The sequence below is a fragment of the Pteropus vampyrus genome, unplaced genomic scaffold (assembly GCF_000151845.1).
Source record: "Pteropus vampyrus isolate Shadow unplaced genomic scaffold, Pvam_2.0 Scaffold2, whole genome shotgun sequence".
Classification (NCBI taxonomy): domain Eukaryota; kingdom Metazoa; phylum Chordata; class Mammalia; order Chiroptera; family Pteropodidae; genus Pteropus; species Pteropus vampyrus.
In genome coordinates, this window is record NW_011888783.1 from 8,922,815 (window position 1) to 8,948,262 (window position 25,448).

Below are 25,448 nucleotides of genomic sequence, written 5' to 3' on the forward strand. Positions count from 1 at the left end.
ATCACGGCGTCGCGGTGTCAGTCCCGGCTCGCCCGTATGCGCCGCGGCCTAATGCGGGGGAGTCCCGGGCGCCTTCCCGGTGGCTCGCAGGCCGGCCGGAGGCAATGAGAAGCCATTTCCCGGCTCCCAGCGGCGGGATCCGACCGGGCCCGGCCCGGCCCGGGGGGCGCTGCCCGGTCCCCGGCACCCTAGTCTCCGGAATGGGGTCAACAGGAAAAGGAGGGTGGGCGAGATCGGGACGGGGGTGGAGGTGGGGGAGCCCGAACGTTCCATTACTGAGTTGAATGGTAGGAATCTGGCGGAGATGGTAGCAATTTTTTTCTCAATTTTTTGGTGTTTAAGTGTGGGAATGTGGGAAGGGAATGGCTAATCAAGATGAACTCCTCATCCCCTTCACTTTGCCCCTTAATTTTAGGTTGCTACATAAAAGCCATGGGAGAGCGTGTTGACGATTTGCAATTTCATTTTGGAGGTGGAGAGGAGGGGGAAGTGAGGGTGGAACCAATTTTCTTCTGAAATACTTTTGGGCTGTGAGTCACTGGAACAGGAATAACAACCTCTCCCGTCCCTCTTTACTCCTCCTCATCTTAGTTTTTCCAACCCTGTCTGATAGTACCAAAATCCCATTTCTTAAAGTTCGGTGTCTCTACGAAATAAAAACTATAGATATGTTGCCTTTAATTGCTGGTTCATAGCATATTCTGATAACTTGAGTAGCTATAGCTAATAGGCCCGTTGAAAGTCTTTACATGGCTTCAGTAAATTGAGTGAAAGGAAGGCTAAGTTGGAGTTGAGAAAAATAGATGTAAAGATAGAAGAATGTATGTTAATTTATCTTAGGAGAAAACAATCACAATCTTTTTCCTTTTAAGACAAGAGCAGTAAGTTTTAAAGAATTTGATAAAGAGAAAATTGAAGGTTTTTTTTTTTTTTTTGGTGCAATCTAGACCCTTAGAGTTTCACATGTGCATTTGATGTCATAGCTTCATAATTATTTTTGTTGGCTTTTTAATCTATCATGAATATTTCCTTTTAGTTTAATTATAGCAATAGAATTACAATGTTTGTAAATAAGGCTACTGAAGTAAGAATATTTTTTGAATTCCATTTCTTGAGGTTCAAGAATAAAACTGGTTGTTTCAACAATTTGATGCAGACACTGTAATTCTAAAAGAGAATATTGTCCTGGCTTAATCGTGATAAATTTTGTATGAGGATAGCTATGTTCTGGTTGCTCATCTGGATGCAAGCACTGATTGACTCTAAATCCAGTGCAGTCTGCAGTTAACTGTAAGATGCCTATTCAGTTGTTACAGTTTATGTGGCGGGGGCTCTGTCATTACAAAGAAGCCGTCTGCATTTACCTAAGAGCCTTGGTTATAAATTTATGTAGGTTGGAGTAATTTAATTTAGATAGTATTACTTGTAAATTGTATTGACCTGAACTTTTTTGTCAGATTATACTCTTTAACAGACTTGGAAATTGGTTCCTATGTGAACTTCATCCAAAAATAAAAAAAAAAAAAATAAAAGCAAGTCTAACATTACTAAAAGTTACTAGACCTGTGGTATTGTGGTTAAAGGAAATGGTTATGATGGTTTCCAGAAGAGGAAGTGAGAGTAACATCAAAAGTGATTTGGGTATATGGGCAAAATACCTTTTTTTAAGCATTCATAAACATTTTTATGGTATAAATACAATCAAACTTTATAAATTACACCTTCATAAATTAGATTAAACTAAATTCTAAGCATCTGAATTCTTATAATTCCAGTTCACTGCTTTTTCTCAAAAGCATATTTTTTCACTTCCTGTTTTGAGAAACTTCAGGCTCTCATTATTGAACTAGTAAAATTTAAAATGGGTTGAATATAATCATTATATCCAAGTATCATATTTTGAGTTATTGAAATGTTATATTTTAGCATTTAACTCGTATTTATAATTTGTTAAATATTTTGTCTACTTTGCCTGATTGTGAGTTCCCTCTGGGCAGGGACAGTGTTACTCATTTTTGAATTACTAGTACTTTGGGCCTTACCTGATCCATGAGGCCTTCAGTTAGGCCTTATTGAAATGGATGAGTACAATATATACATTGTAAAGTATATATATTTAGCATATATATAAATGTGTGTATATAGATATATGTATATAAAATCTTGCTCTAGTTTTAATAATAATAGCTTTGGATTTGCTCTTCTTGTGTAAACTTGCATACAAATACAGATAAGTTTTTAATTCTTCCTCTTATGTAGAGGTGTCTGTAAGACTGGCATATCTTCAGGCTGGCTAGAGATTGAAACATTTGTTGAAAAATCTTGCCAAAAAAATGAGTAAGATCTGTTAACCATGTGTTTATAAGGTTCATGCTGTCTGCATTTTTATGACAGTATAAACCACATAATCTTTTCGATCTCAGTCTCTTATAGTCCTCAAAAAAAAAAAACTTCCACTGTATATGATACATGTCTGCCAATCAGTTACCACATTTTTATTAATGCATGTGTGCATTAGATTATGTATCAGATCTGATTGCTCTGTTTCAATTAAGAGTCTGCAATAGAAATATTTTAGTGAGCATACACAATGAAAAAATACTTAAGTGACCTAAGTAAAATAACTTAGTAAGATACTATAATCAAGAATAATGTTTTAATGCTTATTAGAGGGAATGTAACATGGTTAATGAAAAATGTTTTGCTTTTTTTTTTAAAAAAATATTCATTAGTTGAAGAAATTTTGAGATCTTGCTATGTACAGTTTATGGAAATTTTAAGGAACTTGTCTAATCAGGGATGTAAGAACACATAAAGGAGGATTTTAGTGAAAAGATGTGAAAAGTGGTAGCAAGTTTTACATTTAAATTTGTTTCTTAATTTCTTTAAATATAAAATATAAAGTTTTGTATTTTATTTAAAATGTGTCTTCCTTTTCCCAGACCTGATAATACCACTCACTTATACAGTGATTTTTAACATTTTTCAGGTTCCTTTTATATTTGTTACTGTGGCATGGCAGACAGTGTGTGGTGGTAGTGGTAAAGAGTTCTGGGCCAGAAGTTAGACCTGTATTCCAATTTTCAGTTTGTTACTGAGTGTTCTGAAATATTGAGTAGGTGTCTTGACTTCCCTGGGCTTCATTTCTACTCATTTGTAAAATGGGGAAAAAGTAACTAACTGTAAAAGGAACATTTAAGTCTATTCCAGCTCTGATTATGTTATCTTTACAAGTTCATTGTGAAGAAGTAGGGAAGACGTTAAGGTCCGTTTTAAACAGTAACTAGCTCAGTTTGGTTTTCTGTAATATAAGGATGGCAATGCTCTGCCTGCTTCACAAGATTGTTTGTGAAAATAAAATAAGAAGGCAAAAATAGTTTAAAACTGCGAATGTAAGATAGTATTTATTTAGGAGTTTCACCTACTGTTTGGGGCAACGTGTTTTTCTGAAATTTTATTAATATTTAGCAAACACATTCCCAAATCCCAAAAGAAAACATTTTTCTGAGTTTGAAATTATTTTTTTGTTGTTTACTCTTGTTTTTTTTTTCTGCCTCCTTTCTTACACCATCACCAATATGGACTTGATAAATAACTCTGTACCAAAGAGGTCTCATTAATACTTGCATATTTTTCCTTTTGTCAAATTATTGCTTCAACTCTAAAGGACAGAAAAGACCCACTTAAACTTTTTTTAAATGGAATGTTTTTGCAGATTTCAACACACTTTTTTTTTTTTTTTTTTGATTAGAGGAATATTTTCCTCCACAGCCCCTTTCCCCATAATTTTAGATAAATCTACTTTATGAGGAAAAAATTAATAACTGTGTAAAATTGAAAGTCCTTAGCTGGTATCTGCTTATCTAATGGAGGGGGGAAAAAAGATGTTATGTGAAGGGTGCAGTGCAAGGGAAAGGGAGGGGAACCGGCATTACTCCTCCCTTTCACTGTTGTTTCTCTTCATTTAAGGCATTATTTTTTCTCTTGCTTAATCAGGAGCAGAAGCATGTTCTAAAGATGGGATTGTGGCATTTTCTAGGCTAATAAGTTGTTAGCGTAAGATTTTTTTCTCTCCCAGTGGGGTTTCATTATTGAGAGACTTAAACATGTTAAGAATAAAACATTCTCTCCATGAATCTGAATTTAAAATATAGTATTTATTTAAACAACCAATTCTATTATGTCTGTTTGTAACTTTATTTTTCAAGGAAGGTGCTTGTGAAAATGAGGATTTGATAATTCTCATTCTGCTGGATGGTAGGCTAAGGTTATGAAGATCACTGAAAAATACGTAGGAAGAAATTATTTTTTGAAGTGGCAATGATTATGCATCTTGTTTTCCTTTGTGGAATTGTTAAATAACTTAAATATTAATTTTTAAAAATTAGTTACAAAAGGAATACATATTTATTGTTAAACATAACAAATGTGTGACTTTAAAAATTCTCTACTTGCCCATCTCCCACTTTTAAAAAATAAGCCATATATACTTACACCCTTTTCTGTACAAATGCTAGCATATGTGCATGCATATTTTATTATGATTAAGTTCTCTGCAAAAATAGATTGAAGAAACAGCATGGTGCAGTTTACATGTAAATGAAATTGGGGTCCTAATCTATTGCTTGTATACTTATATTTTAACAAAATTAAAGTACTGGACAGATTTAGCTAGCTGCATCCAATATGTTAAAAATGAGGCCCAGATGAAAAAGTTTGTTAGTGTTAAAAGTTCTGTCCTTACTGGTTAACATGATTGAAAATCTAATTCATATTCTTGTTTGATGATTTACTAGCAATGTTAATATTAAGTAAAATTCCAACAATTTCGAGTCAGGTGTGGTAGATGTATATTTTATATTTTACTAGAATTAAATAGTTTCATCTCTTCGTTGCCCAGTAAAAATGTATAATAAAAGTAATGCCAGCTGCCATTTATTGAGACCTTAGTATGTACTGAGTCTCTTTTCTTTGTCCTTATATCTGTGATGTAGATACCTATGTTATAGGTAAAGCAATTGAATTTTGTAGAGGTTCGATATTTTGCCTAATTCTTACTCTAGAAAAATAAAAAAGTTTAGATTGCCACCTTTCTTTGTTAATACCTTAGTCTGGGCTCTTAATTTAATTATTTTTGCCATTAGATTTATAATCAGTGAAATTTTTGTGTCAGATAGTTTGATTTTGGACACACAATAACCTTAAAGAAATATGCAATTATATTGAAGAAGTACCTTTACTCTTTATGGTAGGCTGCTTTTGTATGAACTTTGTATGGATTTATATGAAAAGACCATAAAGACCATACTATCAGGATACTAGAATGATTATTAATGGAGACTTCCGCTTAGCATTGTGATGTATTAAAATAAGAAATAGTTCAGAATTAGGAATTTTAAAATTCAATTTATTTAGAAAATTTCGAGGAAATATATTTTCTATTTGCTTTTCATGTTTATAAGCTTTTCTTTTGTTATTCCTAAAATTTAGTCCCCAACATAGTAAAATATAAAAACTGAAAGGACTAACCATGCAAGTGATACTGAAGAAAATAAACAAGAAATTTTTCTTAAATTGTGGAATGAATACGTATAAAGCAGAAAGGAAGAGGTATAACAAAGAATGAGATAACATTTATCTTAATTTTAAGGACACATGCAATTATTTCCTCTCTGGAGATATTTTGTTTTTAATTTTGAAATTTCAGATATGCTTTTTTCATTTTACATTTTGATTTCCAAAGTAAAAGAGTAATATTTTCACGTAACCCCTGTAACATCATGAAATATAAGATATGCGGTTAAGAAACACGTCCAGTAATTTCATTTCTTTCTGTCTTGGACTTTGCAAAATTAATAGTTCTCTCTTCTAGTCCCAGGATGTGTTTTTTTTGGTCGTTGACTGTTTTTAATACTGCCTTTATTAGTAAATGTAGTAAAACCTTCTTAATTTTGATCCTATTAGGAATTTGCAATACTTTAATTAGACTTTGGTAAGTTGTTTACTTAATTTGACAGTGATGAGAACATCTCCTAAACATTTTTCAAATAATATCGCACCGAAATCTTAAATAAGTTAACAAATTTCATAAGGTCTTGAATTGTTAGTTTTAAGTAGGGTATGCATGTGCCAGTTTCAAAGAAAGCACTTATTTTAAGTAAAAGCCTGTAATGGAAAATAATTTCTTATTGCATAGTAGATTATTGTGTGCTTTTAACAATAATAACTGTATCTTTAAAACTATGTTATAAGTCATATGAGCTATTCTTTCAGCTAGTTCCAAAAAGTGAGGTTTCCTTTTTGTTCATTCATTCTTCATTTATTGACTGTCTTCCTAGATATTGGGGAAACAATTAAGATGTAGTGTCTGATGCCAAGAAATCTCTATCTTCGTAGGTGAGAGTGATATATAGATGTTTATACAGCATGTAAGCTGGTTATGGGAGTCTTGAGAAGGGAGTTAAAGATTCCATTGTTGGGATAAATGGGAGGAAAAGATAGTTATATAGAAGCTTCAGCCAGGCAATGACAAAGATTCATTATTTAAGATTCTGGAAACTTTGTTCAGTAGCATATTTAAAAATACAAAATATATAAAGTTATAAAATACCCTAGTAATGTCCTCCTTGCTGGCATAAAGCCTCTAAACATCTATATCATTTTTCCATACTTGTCGTATATTCTGTGGGTTGAGAATGGTAGATTCTAGATGAAGCGCTATACTTTTTTTTTTTCTTACTTTGGACAAGTTATTTAATCTTTCTGGGTTGCAGTTTATTAATAAATTGAAGAGACCAGTGGTTCTTAGCTAGGGATACACAATATAATTTGGAAGGTTTTTTAAAATACATACATCTCATCTAGATCTTGACCCAAACCTACTGAATAAGAAAAAGCACCTGAAGTGGTTCTGATGCCATGAACCATTGAAATATGTAAAATGTAAATTCTTAATACCTCTGATTTCTTTCTCCGAAAATTGTTTTACTGGAGCGATTTAATTTTATCTTCTGGGGTATAACTGAATATGGAGTATAAGCTGCACAATAGGCTCTCTTACTAGTAAAACCATCTGCAGGGTGCTTATTTGTTCTCATTTATGCTTCAAGTTATATATTTTTTTGTTTTTTAAGCCATGTTAGTTTTTTGATTCTAATCTTTGCAATCTTCGATAGCCCACAATTGTGGAATACTCTTTAATTAACCTTATAAGAATTGAGTTAATTCACATAAAGTGCTAGTATAGTATAGTGCCTGGCACAAGAGTAAGAAGTGAATAAATGTTGGCTAATGTTACTAGTTCTGTTTCTGGGGCTTGAAACAGAGGACACTTAAAAAAAAGTTCATTTTTTTTCCTATTAAATGTAGCTCAAGACCACCTTTAGGAAACATTTCTTTACTATTCCTTTTTACTACTTGATGTTACAGTTTGATAGCTACTTACTGCTAATACAAAATAACTATTTGTATTTCAGAAGTGTGTTTCTTCAGTAGTCCTTTAAAGAGCGACTTCTTTAAAACAGTAAAAATATGACCACATAAAACACTGTTAAAATGCTATAACAGAAAACCTTCATTTTATAAGCTAAGATGTTTCTTTATATTGGAAACTGAAAAATGTTTAAGGGCAACAGTGACAAGAGAAATTTTCTTGTGAAATAGATAGTAATTAGTAACTTTTAATGAATTTTGAAATACATAGTCGGTTAGAATGTTTCTTAAGTTCATGATTTTTCCCAGAACTTGTGCTTAAAAAACAATAACCCTGATTTATATAAATTTAAATCTGCTATTAGCTCTAATTAAGAGGTTTATTTATTTATTTTTATTATTTTTTTTTTATACTTACAGCACCTGGTCTTCCCTAGGTAGTCTCCCATCCAAGTACTAACCAGGCCCGACCCTGTAAGAAGTGTTTATTGATAAAATTACATTAATTCTAAAGCATTACCAATAATTTTAGTATGCTTTCGTATCAGGCCTCTAATAACAGTGGATTACTACTGTTTTTGACTCTTTTTCACTTATCCAAGCTCAAGGAGAAGCTCAAAGCAGATTGGTTGGCCAAAACATAGGTGATACACATGAGAAAAAAAATTAACCACTAATACTACAATTTGAGGCTTCTTTTACTCTTGATAGATTTTCCAAATATATTGAAAATTTTCACAATGTATTATTTTCATTATTTTTAAAATTAGGAAATAATGATAGGTAAGTTGTTTTTACAGTCCATGATCTTAGATGATCATTCTTCCTCCAGGTATTAATTTGTTGAAGACTCATGGAGAATCATGGTCCTTTTATGCCTTCAGTTTTGCAAAGCCTGCTTTAAAAACTGTGCTGTTTCTCATTAATTGAATAAAAATGAAATTCTTTTTTCTAGCATAAATTGGTCACATTTTGTGTGTTTCTTCTCTTCCCTAACATAATTCAGATGGGGTTGGTTTCATGTACTCTCACAAATAGTATTCTTACTCTAATCCCTGGGATTTTGTTTTATGTTTTTCTTTTTCAATTAAGACACTGTTTTTAAAAGTATTTTATTCTACATAAAAATGTTTCGTTCTGCAAAATACCTGTTTTGGCAAAGGAATATATTTTTTTTGCTGAATGAACTTTTCAGATTTTATCCTTGATTATAATTACCCCACAAAGTTTTGAACAGCTGAAGTATTAAAAGAATAGAGCATGTTTTTGTACCCTTTTTGGGGGGGACATATAGTTTTAGTGCTTTGGAATCTTTGGGTACTCGTAGTTAGTAATAAAACTTTGAGCAAGTCAGTTTCTCTGAAGCTCTTTTCCTCTGGTGAGTGATAGGTGTTTTGTACACAGCAGGTGCCCAGTAAATGTTTCTTTTACTCCCAACTCTTGTGTCTTTATTATTTTTTTCTTAATTGTTGCTTTATTTCTTTGAACTGATAGAGGATTATTTCTATCCATATTTGATTTTTTTTTTTTTTTTTATGTACTGGGTAAGTAAGTTCTTGAAAAAAATATGTAACATTTACCATGTAACGTTAAGCTGTGGCTTCTAATCTATGTTGTGACAACCTGGAGAAAGGACTTGGGAAGGGGTTTTGGTAGTAGATTGGCAGAAAGATTTGTTTTAAAGTCATACTTTAAAATGTTATAAGGTATGGTCTTGAGGCTTTTAGTCAAAGACATTTATTTTGTGGCCTGAATAAAATATTGTGTGGTTTTCTGTAACATCTTTGTTCTTTATTTTTGGTAATAATGTTCTATTTGTGTTTCATGAAAAATAGAAGTGGGAGATATTGCATTGACAGTACTGGCCTAGATTGGTTAAATGCAAATCTTATTTTGATAATTGGGAACTCACTATAGATATCCATGTATTATGAAAGTTTTATTTTAAAAATAGAAGATAATTATTTAGAACTTATTTATTAAGTATTTATGTGCCAGGCACTGGAATAAACACTTAATGTGTATTTTCTCTTAAAAATCTGAACAATCTATCTGATTAAGTAGGTAGTAGTAGTAGTATTTTCAGTTTATTGATTAGAGAACTGAGGCTCAGAAGTTAGGCAACCTACTTTAAGCCATAGGGATTGTGATCTACTTGAATCAGAGACAGAGTTCTTAATTATCATATTTAAGTATTTCCTTGAATACTAGTACAATTTTATCTCACATTAAACAGTCCTTATTGAATTTAAAGATAATTAGAATATTGAATTTAAAGATAATTAGAATATTGAAAATATTTAAGGATAATTAGAATATTGAAAATAAAGTTCGAATTTAAAGATAATTAGAATACTGAATTTATTGAATTTAAAGATAATTAGAATATTGAAAATAAAGTTTCAGTTCTGAGAACTGGAAATTTAAATATATAAATATTTAAATTTGTCTTAGATTTTCTAGAATTTTAAATTATGGTATTTTATGCATTATGAAATGCTGAGTCAAGATAAAGTAAATACAAGGTTTGGAGTGGTGATTTTTTTTTTTTTTTTTTTTTAAATTTTGTGGTTTAGGTATAGTTTTTGTTTTTGTTTTTCCGGTGAAATAGCCCTGTAGCCAGTTACATGGGGAAAAAAAAAAAAAGAAACTATTTTTTTGGTTGGGCTATAAGATTCAGGGATTTAGATGCAATTTTGCCCAGTATTCACCTTTCTTTTTTTGGAGGGGCGCGGTGGGATGGATAGGAGTACTCCAGTTTTATTTAATTGAATTTGTAATTTATTAAACCTTTTGATTCTGTCTTTGTGGTAAGCCTTTCTGAAACATACTCTATTAGTCTAGAATATTGATAACTAAAAATGCTAATATATATCTTTTTTAAAATGTACTTCAAAGGGTGATACTTTTAAGAGTAAAGGATTAATTTTGTGTGATATAGTTGTAGTAGGATGAGCTAGGCTTTCAAGTATACCAGCTGCAGGCTGTGTTCTTAAATATAGGTTATCATATGATTTCATTATCCTCAGTGTCCTCAAAATAAAATTTCTTGATTTAAGGTAACGTAGAATAATCTTGTAAACTGAGACATCTAGTTAGTCGAATTTTGCTATACTGCTTTAATATAGCAGGAAATCCTTCTTCGCTGAATTATTTTGTATGGCCCTTTGCCAGGATGTGTTTATCTAGATGTTAGCTTTTGGTCAAGTCATTGGTTTTTTCTTATACTTTTTCTTTATTGCCTGTTTCCCACACACGTGTCTCTGTTGGCATTAAATAAATAAAGTAGGTTCATTTCAGAAAAACATAAAATGGGACCTAATACTTCAATATAGTGTCTATGATCCGTACGTACATTTTTATTAGTATTTTTTGAGTGCTCATGGTATGCCAAATACTCTTGTAAATTCTGCACACATGCATGCACATGCACATGTACACTAATGTAATGGGCCTAAAAACTTTTTAGGGTAGATTGTAATTATTATTAGCTATTTAACAGATGAAGGAACTGAGGCCCAGAAAAGTAAAATCAACTTACCGTGGTTACACAGATAGGAAGTGATTAAGCCAGGATTTGAAAATGGACAGCCTGTCTTAAAATTCATGTTCTTTATTAGGCTGAACTCTCTCTATAGTTACAACAAATTTGGTGTGTTTAGATTTAGGGTAAATGAAGGAAATATATGATTGGGAGGGGGAATGGTAGTCATTATTGCTAGTTCTCTATACTATGGTAAAAAGTATTCTGTGGTTACTCATATGAGGCTTTTACTTGGGTAATTATAATTATTATATCTGTTAACAACAGCTAACATTTTTAGAGCACTTATATACCTGGTCTTTTGTTGAATACTATACATTGTTTATCTATTTCCCTTCTAATCCTCATAATGACCCTATGAGGTAAGTACAGATTTCCCCATTTACACATGTGGAAGCTGAGACTAGGAGATGTTATGTAATGTATTAAAGGTCTCATGGCTAGTAGGTGGTGGAGATTGAAACTGTTTTACTCCAGAGTCTGTGTTCTTAACCTTTATGGCATACTGCCTCCCAATGTAGTATATTTAGATATGGCTCAACTGAGCAGTACGGAAAAAGGTAAATCAGTTTCAAAGAAAGGAGATTATATAACTATTTTTCCATTGAAATGAAATTTCATTCTTTTTTCAGTGTAAGAAGAAAGAGCTGCTTATACCTTTTTTTCTAGTTACTTGAATTTGTGATAATGGGAAACGGGTATGGTAGTCTATCATATTTTTATTATTTGAGAATCACTAATAGGGTTAGAATGGAGAGCTGAATTTTTAAATAATTAGAGTGTGAAAGATGTGTTAAAAAACTGAACATAATTTGGAATCACTTTAGGCTTCTGCACTACCTCAGGTGTGTTTATGAAAGTGGATTTTCATTATATCATTCATGTAAGGAAATACAAGTCTGTAGCTATTGGGACAAATTCTTAGGTGGTTCTTAGTTATTCTTATAGTATAATATTTTTAGAGAAGTGGATTAACTGGAAGTTTAATTTATAAGAAATAATGTATTAAACTGATAGTCTATTCTGAGGAAAAGTCAGATATACTTTAATATTTACGATGTTGAAATGGAATTTATATAGTAGCCACGTGGCAGTCTGGTTAAAGATTATGAAGTTTTAAATATCTTAAAGTTAATTTTGTTGTATTTAATTACATGTGAGAATTAACAGAATTCTTACTGCATTCCTATTTCCATTTGGAAAATATAGAAATGTTTACATTGATTTTTTATACTTTGGCTTGGAAGGAAGTTAGCTAATATTTGAAAAATAGTCTGAATCCAAGCTGATGTACAAGTCATCCAATAACGACTTATTCTTATTCTTGGCTACCGTTTCTTTTTAAGGTATGTAAAATTTCACTGATGGTTTTGCTCCTATTTTTATAGTTGCATGTAGTCTTTATTTTTCCTTCTGGTATTATTTTAAGTTGATTTAGAAAGAGCACCAAGAAACTGACATAGTTTTACACTTACACAGTAGTATTTAAATATATATAGATAGTATAAACTATAAATTTATTGTATACTACAACTTGCTACTTAGAATACCTTTTAAATTGTAGCACCATATAGTTCTAACCTTGTTTTGTTATTCATAGTCTGCAGTGCATAAGTTCTCTACTGAAACGTTATGTCATAGTTGGACAATCATTGTTTACACGTAATTTTCTCTCTTTTTATTACAATGCTTCCCCAGCAAGGACAAGTTTGGAAGGTTTGCAAAAAGCTTTTCACCTTCCCTCTGCCCGCTTGCCCGCTTTCAGATCAGTTTCATGTTTCATAACTTCTCTTTCTGTAATCCACAACATAGCCATAGTAAACAATGAAAAAACATTAAATTACAATACTGTATTTCCTCACACATAGTAGAGAGATATAAATTTTCAAAGGACACATCCTTTTTAAATAAAATAAAAAGTTAAATAGGACTGTTATAGTTTTAGTAATTCCCTAAGAAATAATATCTCAATAGCAAGTAGTTAATTAAATGTCACACAATGAAACAGAAGTATTGAAGATTATATTTCGTATTGCTAATAATTCAGATAAAAAGTTCTTTCTAATAGTACCTTACATTTATGTAATGGAAACACTTTACTGCAGAGAATGCTGTACTGCTGACGTGGTCAAAATGTAAACATTTGCATTTATTCTGTGCTTATGAGATAAAGAACAGATGTAGAGTCATTGTTTGAAGTGCTGCTGATATGACGGAAAACACTGTTGTAACTCAGATGTTCAGAGGAACAGGCAACACACGTTAGTACTATAAAGACAATTTTAGTAGCTTCCAGTTCTTTTGAACTAGGGCTCTTGTATTAAAATGCTTAAAGTGAATAAGGAAAACATTTTGGAAAAGACATTTAAACATAAGCTTTTATTTTATAACACTTAGAAACACTTCTTGCACTTTACTGAATATTTAATTTTGTAATATTTTTATTAGCTTCAAATGAATACAATTCTACCTCAAACCAAGAATTTTTTTTCTTTTCTTTTTTTTTTAGGTTTGAGCTTTTTTCTTCACTGCTGTTTTGCGCTAACTGCTTTGAAACTTTCCATGCATTTTTTTCAGTAGAAGAACATCTCTGTACTGTCTCTCATTGCATATTTCAGCTGTGACAATCCCTGCACTTTGCCTATTCATTTTATCACCTGCTCACCAAAAACAATAAATATCTCTCTAAATTCTGATTACAGATTTGCTCTTCTTGGTTTAAGAAGAAGAATGCATTTCACTTTTTCTTTATTACTGTTGTTTTATAGGCATGTGGAGACCCTAAGGCAAAACCATCCTACCTTATTGACAAAAACCTGGAATCTGCTGTGAAATTCATAGTCAGAAAGTTCCCTGCTGTAGAAACCCGCAACAACAATGTAAGTCATCTAAATTTTTGTATTACTTGATGTTAGTCATCTGTAGGGAAAAGTAATGGTCAGTAAAATGCTTGAAAGTAGCTCTTATTTATCTAATTTTTTATTTTTTGATATGCAAATTATATACATTGATTAAAGGCTTTTAGAGACAGTGTTCTTATCTCTGAAACTGGAAAAAATGAGCTATATTACCATTTTATTACACACAACATAAGATATTATTTCTTATACACCTCTTTTCTTTCAAGTTGCAACAGAGAGTAAGGTAATAGATATGTACATATTCCAAATGTTTGCATGACTAATTGGGGAGTTTTTTCATATAGTCATAAACTTAACTATTTTGAAGTTAATGTCTTCATAGAGCTTATATTGTTTTTAGTGATTAGGTTAAGTTTAAAAATATATTTGTTTAGTATTTTTATAATGGAGAAAACATTTCTGAAGATTAGGTAATATAACTATATGATAGTTTTGAGATCTTTATTATCCCATATTTTCTCAGATGGGAAATTTTTTTTAGTATATTGAAATAATAGCCTTTCAGAGTCTTCCTGATATGTTTACTTATCTTTTGGTAGTTCTTTATAATAATTACTATGAATAACTAACTAATTTTGCAAAATAAAGTTATTTTTTACCTTACCTTGGCTTTTTCATATAAATTTTATTGGCTTGGAAACTTTTCTGCATGTCTTCCTCTTTTATTTTTTTCTTTGATAGTCTCATTATAATCCTTGCTATCTTTTTTCTTTATGTACTAACTTAGTCTAAAAATTTCCTAAGTGAAGGTTAATAAAGGCCTCTCTTCGTTTTCATAGAAGATTATGTTTTATAATTAGTATATTAAGGTATCTCAGTTAGTTCCTAATTACAGATGTATGATTCAGAGCACACACTTTTTGAGAACATTGTCATTTGTATGAAGAACTCTTTTAGTTATAGACATAATTAGGTAACTTACCTGAGAGATTATATATACTCAGCCTGAATGAGAAATGTTATAATGAAAATCTCTTTTACATTTAATTTCATGTAGCACACCTTTCATGGCTCGTAAAATCTGTTATAAGCTCTTTCGAGAACTTTTTAACAGTAATTTGCGTGTTGTGTGTGTAAATTTCTGTGAGAGAGTAAGCATAGTTCCTGAATAGGTCTTTTCTTAGAAAATTAGCCATCAATTAAGTATATAATCACTTTCATAACAGCAAAATTTTGTTAAAGAGTAAATTAGGAATTTTGGCTGTTCTTGGTTTGCTTAGCAAATTGTTCATTATAATGCTGTTTTTTCCCCAGTAGTTTTACTTCCTTTCTCAAGTTTTGCTGTACAAAATTGATTTTTTAAATAATAGCTTGAGTGAGATGTTCACATATCACACAGTTCACCCATTTAAAGTATACAATTTGGTAGTTTTTAGTATATCCACAGAGTTATGTATCTAATACTACACTCAGTTTTAAGACATTTTCATCATCCCAGAAAGAAACCTTGGACCTATTAGCCAGCCACTCCTGCCAATTCCCCGGCCTATTCTGGAGCTTTTGTGTAAATAGAATCCTATAATGTGGTCTTTTGTGACTGGCTTGCTTTCTCTTAGCATAAGGTTTTCAAGGTTTATCCAAGTTGTAGCATGTATCAGAACTTCATTTTGGTTTTTTCTGCCAAAAAATATTTCATTGTGTGGAAATATATTTTATTTACCATTCATCAGTTGATGGATGTTTGAGTTGTTCGTACTTTTTCAACTATTATGAATAATGCTTCTGTGTGAAAGTTGTGTAAACATATGTTTTCATTTTTTGTTGGATAGTATACCTGGGGCTTGAATTGCTAGGTCATGTGATGATTCTGTGTTTAACCTATAAAATCAGTTGTACAATGTTACTGAATATTGTGACTACTTGTACATCTATTCTGTGTAATGAATACTATTCTATTTTTTTATCTGCTGAAGTACTATGTACTGGGTGTTTGTGATTTCAGTTTTGATATATGGTTAACCAATGTCACCATAATAATTTTTTTTGAAATGTGCCTGACAATATTCTTGTAAAAAGTTCCTAGCCAGCTTGAGTTGGGAAATGAGAAATGAGGAGTTCAGTTTTATTATTAAATTCCACAGAAGTAGTTAATGGAGGTTCAAGGACTGGGACTGACAGGAATATCTGAGATTGATAGGAGCTTGGAGATTTGGCTATTGTTACGCTGAAGAAATGGTATTGATACCATAGAAGGTTTTTTTCCCTCCTTATTCCTGGTCTTTGGGTCACTGTATAAATATATGCCACAGAGCATGCTTACTTTATCTCATGGATCAAGGAGAATTCCTGGTTAGCACTATTTCTGTTTTTATTCATGTCATACAAGAACCACTTGTCTCCAGTTTCAGAAAAGACATTGATAAAGAGATTGTTTCAGTGAAAAATTCAGTAAATTTTTTTTTAAGTTTCTAAAATAGATCTTTACAAAAGGCTAATCTTATTTTGCAGCCAAAAAATTGTTAATTTTTGATTGTTTCTCTGGGAACTGCTCCCGCTTTCATACTTTTAAATCCTATTAGAAGCTGTGAGTACGTAGGTATCTGGTATACAACAAAGGAGGGCACTCTACTGACAGCTGAATTGGTCCCTATCATGGCTTCAACAGTGATGATGTTCAAATTAATGGGAAAATGATATAAATGACTGTCGAATATGTATCGAATCAGATCTTAACTCCCTAAGAATGAAGACATTGTTAGTGAGTAGAGTGCCACAGGAGTAATATAAGGATTCTGGACTGAGATACAGGCCGTTATTGAATTAAGTTTTCAAACTTATAGGGATATTTTGTTATAGATATTATCTTCTGTCTCGGTGAACACAGTATTATAGGATACTATGTAATAAATTATGTTTTTTATTTAAGTAGCTTACAAGGTCACTCAAGGAAAGACAAAGTAAAGCAACTTTAATTGGAAATAGAGTTGTTTCACAGACATAGTGTTAGAGTCTGTTTTTAAACACCATTTTATCACTAGTGCTTGGCACATAAGAGACACTAAATAAATTTGTGATGAGTGACTGAACCTACTTGATATGCTTTAACTTAGCTAGCTTTCATTTATGCAAACATTGTCTTAGATCTTTGTCACGATCCAAACTTATCACCTTTTTTAAACTTCATTATGTTTTTAGGTAAAAAATAACTGTACTTTGTAGTGCAGCTACACAAATACATCTCTGCTTTTTACTAAAAAGTAACCTGAAAAAATGAGTAAGAGTTTCAGATTCTTAAAAACAAATGTGTTTTGGGGGTGGGCTGTTGATATTGGGGATGGTTGTAGGGAGGCCTTTGACGCATGCACTGTAATTTAGTTAGGAATTATAAAGAAAGGGTAAGGTAGCTAACTTTTTCAGAGTTAGTCTCTAAGAGGGCATTCTTTGTCTCGTCATGGCTTCCATTATGATGATGGTATACTCATTAAGAGAGTGATTTTGGAGTTGATAAACCAGAATTTGAGTTCTGGTCTTTCCATTTATTAGCTGATGATTTTGGGCAAAATCCTCATCTTCTGTGGCAAAGAATTAATAGACGTTGTCTAAAGTTGGTAAACAAATATATAAAAGAATAAGCATATTCCTTATAGTTCTAGAGGTAAACTCTGTAAGTTTTCTATATTACATCTCTGACTTTTCTTCTTGTTGCCCTTTAAATATGGGTATTTCTAAATGACCTTCTTCCCACCCACCCTTCCCAACAATATATATGTATGAAGACATTTACTCCCATGGCTTCAACTAGGTAATATACTATCTTCTGTGTTCTAGATCTGAATTTCAGCTACTCTTTGGACAGTTCCATAAGCTAGATAGCAAACTTTGTATCCATTATCAAACATATGATTATCCTCCATTTTGTTTCTCTGCATTGAGTGATTACCATCCACTTGGATACCTAAATTAGAACCTTCAGAAACGAAACCCCTTTGACTTATAAAATATCAGGGTGGTTATTTAGGGCTTGTCAGTTTTAATATCATAATGTCTCTTGAATTTATTTCTCCCCGTCAGATCTGCATCTCCTGATGGGACAAATGCTATGGTAATCTAAACTGCTTTTCAAAGCTCCCAATCTCTCCTCCTGTTGCCTTCCCCTTCTCACTTACCCCAGCCTTCACTAGGGGAAGCAGAACAAAACAAAATTTAATATCTTTCTCTGTGGTACCTCACATCTCTGTTTCCCTGGACCATGCACTCATCTCTGATTCTCTATTGGTTAAGATGTAGTAGGCCAGCAAATAATACTTTGATTTTAAAAGTATTATTATCTTATAGTAAAATGGTACAAGTTTTGATGATGTACTTTGCTGCGAGTAAATATGTATGTGTGTGTGTATGTATGTATATATGTGTGTATGTATGTATATATGTATGTATGTATACATATATATGGGGAGGGGAAGTAGAGACTGACCCCTTAATGAAAACTTGAAGTATTTGAATACAGTGAGAACTATTTTATGTGTCAATATCCTTTTAAAAAGATATAATCAACATTCAGTTAATATTTCTTCCACATTTAATAGTCTTTAATTCAAGCTTGAATAAACAATAAATAAAAGGACCATCCCCTCATTAGAAGATAACAAGTGAGCCTTGCTTTGATATATTTTAAAAGTATTTGAAATGGGTCAAGTGCTTGCAGAGATTGCATCAGCATTAATGACCTAACTAAACTGGTCAAAATTTTAATTTTTACCAGAATAACATGAATACATGGTAGTGAATCAAATAGTCTAGAAGAATTTAAGATGAAAAGCAGGTATCTCCTACTCACTGTTTCTTACCTCAGTCATATTCTCAGAAAGTACTTCTGTTTTTAATACTTCTAGAGTTTACCTCCAGAACTATAAGGAATACGCTTATTCTTTTATTTATTTAATAGACAATGTCTGTTAATTCCTTGCTACAGAAGATGAGGATTTAGCTCATTAAATTTCCTGCCATGACTTACCCTCTTCCCCCTTCCGAATGTTTGATAGTTTTTTTGTAAATTTTTTTGAATCATTAGATTTTCTTATAAGTTCAAATAATACGATATACTTAAATATATTTATAAACGTTTAGTTATATGTTTATATATAATATATTCCACATTAAAGTCAAATGGATTCTTCTAGAATTATTTCACAGTAATATTTGTTTCATAGGTATAGCATAGCTTTCTGGAATTACAGCAGATCCTCTTATTACATAATTTCCTTCAACACCATTTTGTTATAATGTTGGTGAGATACTGTAGGAACTTAACTTTTATTTATATCAATTAGCCTGTGGTAAAATTGGTTTCATTATGTGTTGTTTCGCTTAAAGTCATAGAACCTATTGATGATATTCAGTGAGGACTTCCTGTACAGTTATGTGCCTTTATAGAATTCTTAAATTTATCCAGTCTAATAATCAAATCACCATTGTATATAAGTTTTTCTTTTCCCTTAGAGCAGCAATCCCCAGCCTTTTTGTCACCAGGGACTGGTGCTCCCATGAGAATCTAATACCTGATGATCTGAGATGGAGCCGAGGCAGTGATTCTAGAGCTGAGAAGTGGCTGCAAATACAGATGAAGCTTCATTAGCTCACCCACCACTCACATCCTGCTGTGTGGTCCAGTTCCTATCAGGCCATGGATCGATACTGGTCCGTGGCCCGGTGGTTGGGGATCCCAGCTTTAGAACTCACTCTTCTATAACCCTCTGTCTTTTAATTCTCCTCTGGACAGTTTGCATAAGTCTGCTGCTTTGCTTAGCTTTCATCTTGGGACATATTTCTCTTTATAGTCCAGAGTGTAATAGTTTTTACTTACGCTTTCTCATTGTTTTCATGGAGTTTGGGAATTTATGTATGAATGTATTTTTCAGCTTTCTTCATATTCTCAAGGATGCTTAAGATCCAAAAACATACGTTTTAAAATTACATTATTTTGTGAATCTTGTGCACTATATATTTTAATTACACTAAACTACAATCATAACCTCTTCAGCTTAAGAATGCTTTCTGTTTTCCTGCAAATGAGACTGCCAGTGAGCGTTATACTGTGATTCCATAGCATAGCCCCCCAAGGAGATGGATTTCTGTCATTTGCAGTCATCTTTCTATTTTCTTCAAATTTGCTGAAGTTATATCTTAGCTCAAGTGTTAGTTTTTCAGCTATCTTTCAGTTTATTAACCAATCTCTTTGCCTGCAGTCATGATTGTGATGTCTTTTACAATCGCAAAGGATGTAATTGATACCAAATCACTTGTTGATATTTAATTTTTGTTTTTTTGGTCATTTCTTTGAAGGAGCATTTAGCCACTTTTAACTTGGTACCCTTTGAGTACTTTTAGCATGGTATCTTATCATTTTTCATGGGATGTCCAGTCTTAACCTTTTGTCAAATCAAAAGTTATTTGCCAAGATCCAAAATAAAAGATAAACTACAATAGAGTAAATAACAAATGTTACAAAACACTTATATTTCTTTATTCTTCTTTTTAGCACTCATTTTGAGTAAAAATGTTGTACATATGTACACCAATGCCCCAATGGTCTTTGGACAGGGACATATAGGATAGTATAGTATGTTAGTCCTCATTGTCTGGTGTAGGATAGAACATGGAGAAATAAAAACGTATAATTGCTTTATTTTTTTAAAGAGTATTTTAGGAGAATACGTGTACACTTTGCATGGCACAAATGGCCATGCTTTCTCTTGCCTGTGGGCCTTTATTTATGCTGTTTTTACTATCTGGAACAATCTTTTCCTCCCTTTTCCTTTTACTAGGTTAACTTCTGCTTGTCTTTCAAGTCTATCTTTAGATGTTACCATTTCAGAGAAACTTTCTTTAACCCTTTCAAATTAAGTTAAGTACTGCATGTATGTGTTTCCAGAGTCCCCTCCACTAATCGCTTGCTTGCTTGCTTATTTATTTATTTATTTATTTATATTTTATTTTTAAGAATTTATTTTTTATAGTGACATTGGTTAACTAAATCTAATAAGTTTCAGCTGTATGCTTTAACAGTAAGGCATGTGTTTGTGTATATATACATATATACACTGTGTGTTCATCTCCCATAGTTAGATTTCTTTCTGTCACCACATGTTTAACTCCCTTTATGTTTATTTATTTAAAACATTTATTGAGTGCCTTCTATGAGCCAAGTCCTATTCTGGGAGAGGGGATCCAGCAGTGAATAAACAAATCAAGTCACTACTCTTGTAGAGCTGGTCAGAGATATAAAGAAATAGTATAGGAACATAATACCAGGTAGAGATGAGTTAAAGGAATTAAGCAGAAATTATTCTTATTGATGTCATTTCACCTTGTCTCCAAATCTCCCAAGGAAAACAGATGTTCAGAAAGAAGCCAAAGCAGCTTAAGCATAAACTTTATTCCTGTTTACAGGCCTGCCAGTGGCGAAACTTAACGTGAACCACCTATCGTGTCAACACGTAATCACTTAACAAAAATAATTTTAAATGCCCTCTCAGTTCCAAGGCTTCTTTTAACTTCCCGTCTTGCTCACCATCCTCACCAGTGCTTAGAAGCTCTATCCTTTGTTATTGTAGCCTTTCTCATACTATTGTGTTTTTGTTTTGTTTTGTTTTTAACCTCTTTCATGTTATTACCAGTTGATGAGGGTCTTTGTCTTGACAGGCATGTAGGAATTAATCATTGTAGTTTTTCACCATCTTTGAATGTTGCACCTAGAAGTTAGTTGTGGTGTAACCAGTTTCTAAAACTAATATTTACCTTAAAAAAGTGAGTCACCTGTATATCTATACACACATTTGTCACTAGACTATATTCATATTTAGGAGCAGGGACAGAGTTTTATTAATGGTTTTATCCCCAGCTATTCCCACATGATTTAACAATATAATAGGTTGGGACATTTGTTGACTAAATGGAAAATATTACTCCGCTTACCTAGAGGTTACTTTTCATATCACTTGCATCTCTGAATCACACCTGAGAACTAGGAATCTTCCCAAGAAAATGAAAGTGCATATCTACATAAAGGAATGTTTATAGCAACATTTATTATGTATAATAGCCTAAAACTGGAAACAGTTTAAATATCCACCAACTGATGAATAAACAAACAAAGTGTGGTATATTCATTTAACAAAATACTGTTCAGCAATTAAAAGGTACAAAGTACTGATACATGTTACAGTATTAATGAACTTCAAAAACATTAGGCTCAGTGAAAGAAACCAAGTACAAAAAGCTACATATTGTAGGATTCCATTTTGTAGGAAATGTCTAGAAAAAGCACACTTACTGAAACAGAAAGCAGATCAGCAGTTGCTTAAGGCTGTGATAAGAGTGAGATTAACTGTAAATAAGCACACAGGAACTTTTGGGTATAATGGAAATGTTCTAAAACTGGTTAGACTTGATGGTTGCACAGCTCTGTATAAATTTACAAAAATTATTGTTCATTTATGATCAATTTTATGGTACATAAAGTATACCTTCATAGAACTATAAAAACAAATGATTTTGAGCAACCAACCAGATATTTTAGAAAAAAATAAAGTATATTCAGAAATAAGGCTTTTGGTACTCGCTATGTCCAAAAAAGAGCAAACCTGAAGCTGTAAGACCTCTTTAAGTTGAGTGGCACTTCTGCTGCTTTCTACTGGCCTAAGCAAGCTACAAAGCGAGCTGAGATTGTAAGGGTGAGAACATACTCTTAATGAGAGAAGTAATAAAGTCCTATTACGAAGAGTCATGGATATATCCTTGAACTTTTTTGCCTTTCTGTTTAAAATATAAAACTTCTGTTCTTTCCTTTTCAGACTTAAACAGGTAACTAGCAATGTAAACTTGGAAAAGAGCTCTCTAATATATTAGAGGAGTTCTTAAAAGATTCAGTATGAGAGATCGGTAAAGCTACAGTTAAATACAAGTATTTTCTGTAAACAAAAGAGCTTTATCTTTGCTTGTCCCTATACTTCTTTTGTGTCATTGTATGGCAACTTGAATGTTGAAGTGTTTTGAAGAAGTGTTTTGAGCGTTGAAATCTCATTGACCTAGATTGGCATCTTACCTTACTCTTCTAATGTGTTTCTGTATCTGGAAGATGAGGGTAAAAATATACCTTGATTGGGATGACGAAAAAAGTTCTAGAGATAGATGGGGGTGATGGCTGCATAACAGTTTGAATGTATTTTTAAGTGTGAACTACACACTTAAAAATGGTTAAAATGGTAGATTTTTTGTTACGCATATTTTACCACAATAAAAAAATGTACTTTGGAAAGTAGTTATAAGGATTCAATCTAGTAACAAATCTCAGACATTCAGTAATGCTTATTTACTAGGCAAGTGTTAGGATAACTTTTCCTAAAATGTATTCTTTGCTCAGAAAAATGCATTTCTGAAATATTGACTGCCAATTGAGTCATTTGTATGATAAAGGGAAAAGTCCTATAGAATCCTGAACCTTTTTTAAAATGACTAATCTTTGTGTGTTAATTTGGATTTTCAGGTAATCCTTGGAGATTTGCTTATATTTGATATGAATGTGTCATTCTCTTTAGATGTTTCTCCTTTCTTTCATGCTTTTCTATCTTGGAAGGACATAATGACATGTTTTGCCCAACTTTGGGGATTCATTCAAGGGATTAAATCACTACTTTGTTAGGATACATAAATTCATTTGTGACATGAATTGATACCTGATATTGCATTCATTTGTAATCAACAGTGCACTTCAAAAATTGACTCCATGAATTTTATGTTGAGAAGCTTGAGGATCATTTATTTATAATGCGTCACTATGTGCCAGTATTCTAGATGCTGGAAATACATCAGGATATAATACAAACCTCTTTATCCCCATGGAATTTAAAGTCAGGTTGGGATGTTAGACAACAAACAGCCAAAATGAATAAATATATACTTTCATTTGGAGATAAGTGGTAGGAAGAAATAGAAAGCAGGATGGGATGTTAGAGAGTAACAAGGGTAAGGAGACTATTTTAGATAAGAGTGTTCAACAGTGATTTCTCTGAAGAGAAGCGAAGTGAGAGAGAGCGAGCTATGTGAAGAAGTAAAGAGCACCCCAGACATGAGAAAAGAGCAAGTGCAAAAGCTCTGAGATGAGAACAAGCTTGATGAATTTGATGAACAAATTAGGAAGACCAGTATGACCAGTACTGTGTGAGGCCGAGGGAGCATGGAAAGAGATGAGGTCTTAGAAATAGACTGAGGTCCTATTTAACTTTTATTCTGAGGCAATGGTAAGGACTTTGTGTTTTATTCTAAATGTGGTGGGAAACCATAAGAATTAAAAACAAAAAAACTTTTATTTTGAAATAATATTAGACTTCAAGAAAGTTTGCAAAAACAATAGAGAGTTGCCATATTCTCTTCACTCAGTGTTAACTTCTTACATAACCATCACAGGATTCATTTTTTCCGGGTAGTATGTTGTCTTAAAATGTCGACTCTCCTGCTGCTATGTGGAGAAGACTGAAGAGGCAAGAGCAGATGTACAGAGACCAGATAGGCTTTAGTAGTCCAGATGAGAGTTGATGACTAGGGTGGTAGCTAGAGAGTCCCTTAAAAGAGGTTTATCCAAATAGCCTCTCAGAACTTTTATTTTAAAAAGCCTGGTTTAGAATATCATACTAAGAAATTGTATAAAATTTTCCCCGAAACCAAACTTTTATACTTCGTTGTTTTTTAAGAAGAACAAAATACTAGCATAATTTACATCAAGAAAAATAATTTATTAGGCATAAGTAAGTTTGATAATGAAAGAAAGTACTAATTAAATAGGTGAATAAAGAACTAAAGCCACATTCTTTTGTGTTGAAAATCAGTGAGTTGGCTCTCTTAGGCATTGGTTCCTCATTGTAATTTGTCAGTACTTTTTCTTTGAGAGAATGAAAACTAGTAAATACTAAATTTCAATTTTTTAGATACTTATTTTTGTGTGGAAAATATTTTTTAATTGTACCAAGATCAATTACCAACATTTTTCAGAATGAAGATATGATCTTATTTTGTGATCTTCATGGCTGTTTATCCTATTTTCAGTTTTTACACATTTTACTTGAATGTTAATAATGATCCCTAGTTAGAAATTTTAATGAAAGCATTGTACATATATTCTGCTAATATAGGTAACCTATATATTCATGATATATTTTTTAAGAGTGAATAGAATCAATTTCTCTCAAAATTGTTCTTTTCTAATGTTCTGTAAAATCAATATATTACCGATCAGTGTTCTTAAACCATTTCCTGCTTTTTATTTATAGAACAATGAGATGATGAATTAAGAAAACTTTGTTCTGGATGTTGAACCTAAAGTTAAATATTTTTTTGGTAGTTTTACTCTCCTTCACTTTAAGAACTAACATGCAGATTTTTTTTTTTTTTTGCAGTTGAAGGTGGAGAGAGTTGTAGACACATTTTTCTATCCTTTTTTTTTAAACGCCTACAGCATCTGGCATTCCTAGGTGGTCTCCCATCCAAGTATTAACCAGGCCTAACCCTGCTTAGCTTCCGAGATCAGATGAGATTGGACACGTTCAGAGTGGCATGGG

At 32.2% G+C, this 25,448-nt stretch overlaps 1 protein-coding gene across 1 annotated transcript in view; it reads left to right on the plus strand.

Annotated features, from left to right (window-relative positions):
- Nucleotides 1-13,184: 13,184 nt before the first annotated feature.
- Nucleotides 13,185-25,448, plus strand: part of NCKAP1 (NCK associated protein 1) — a 77,067-nt gene continuing 64,803 nt past the window's right edge. Inside the window, exons 1-2 of the mRNA XM_011359942.1 lie at nucleotides 13,185-13,202; nucleotides 13,744-13,854. Coding sequence (XP_011358244.1) covers nucleotides 13,185-13,202; nucleotides 13,744-13,854 — 129 coding nt within the window. The remainder of the gene's footprint in view (nucleotides 13,203-13,743; nucleotides 13,855-25,448) is intronic.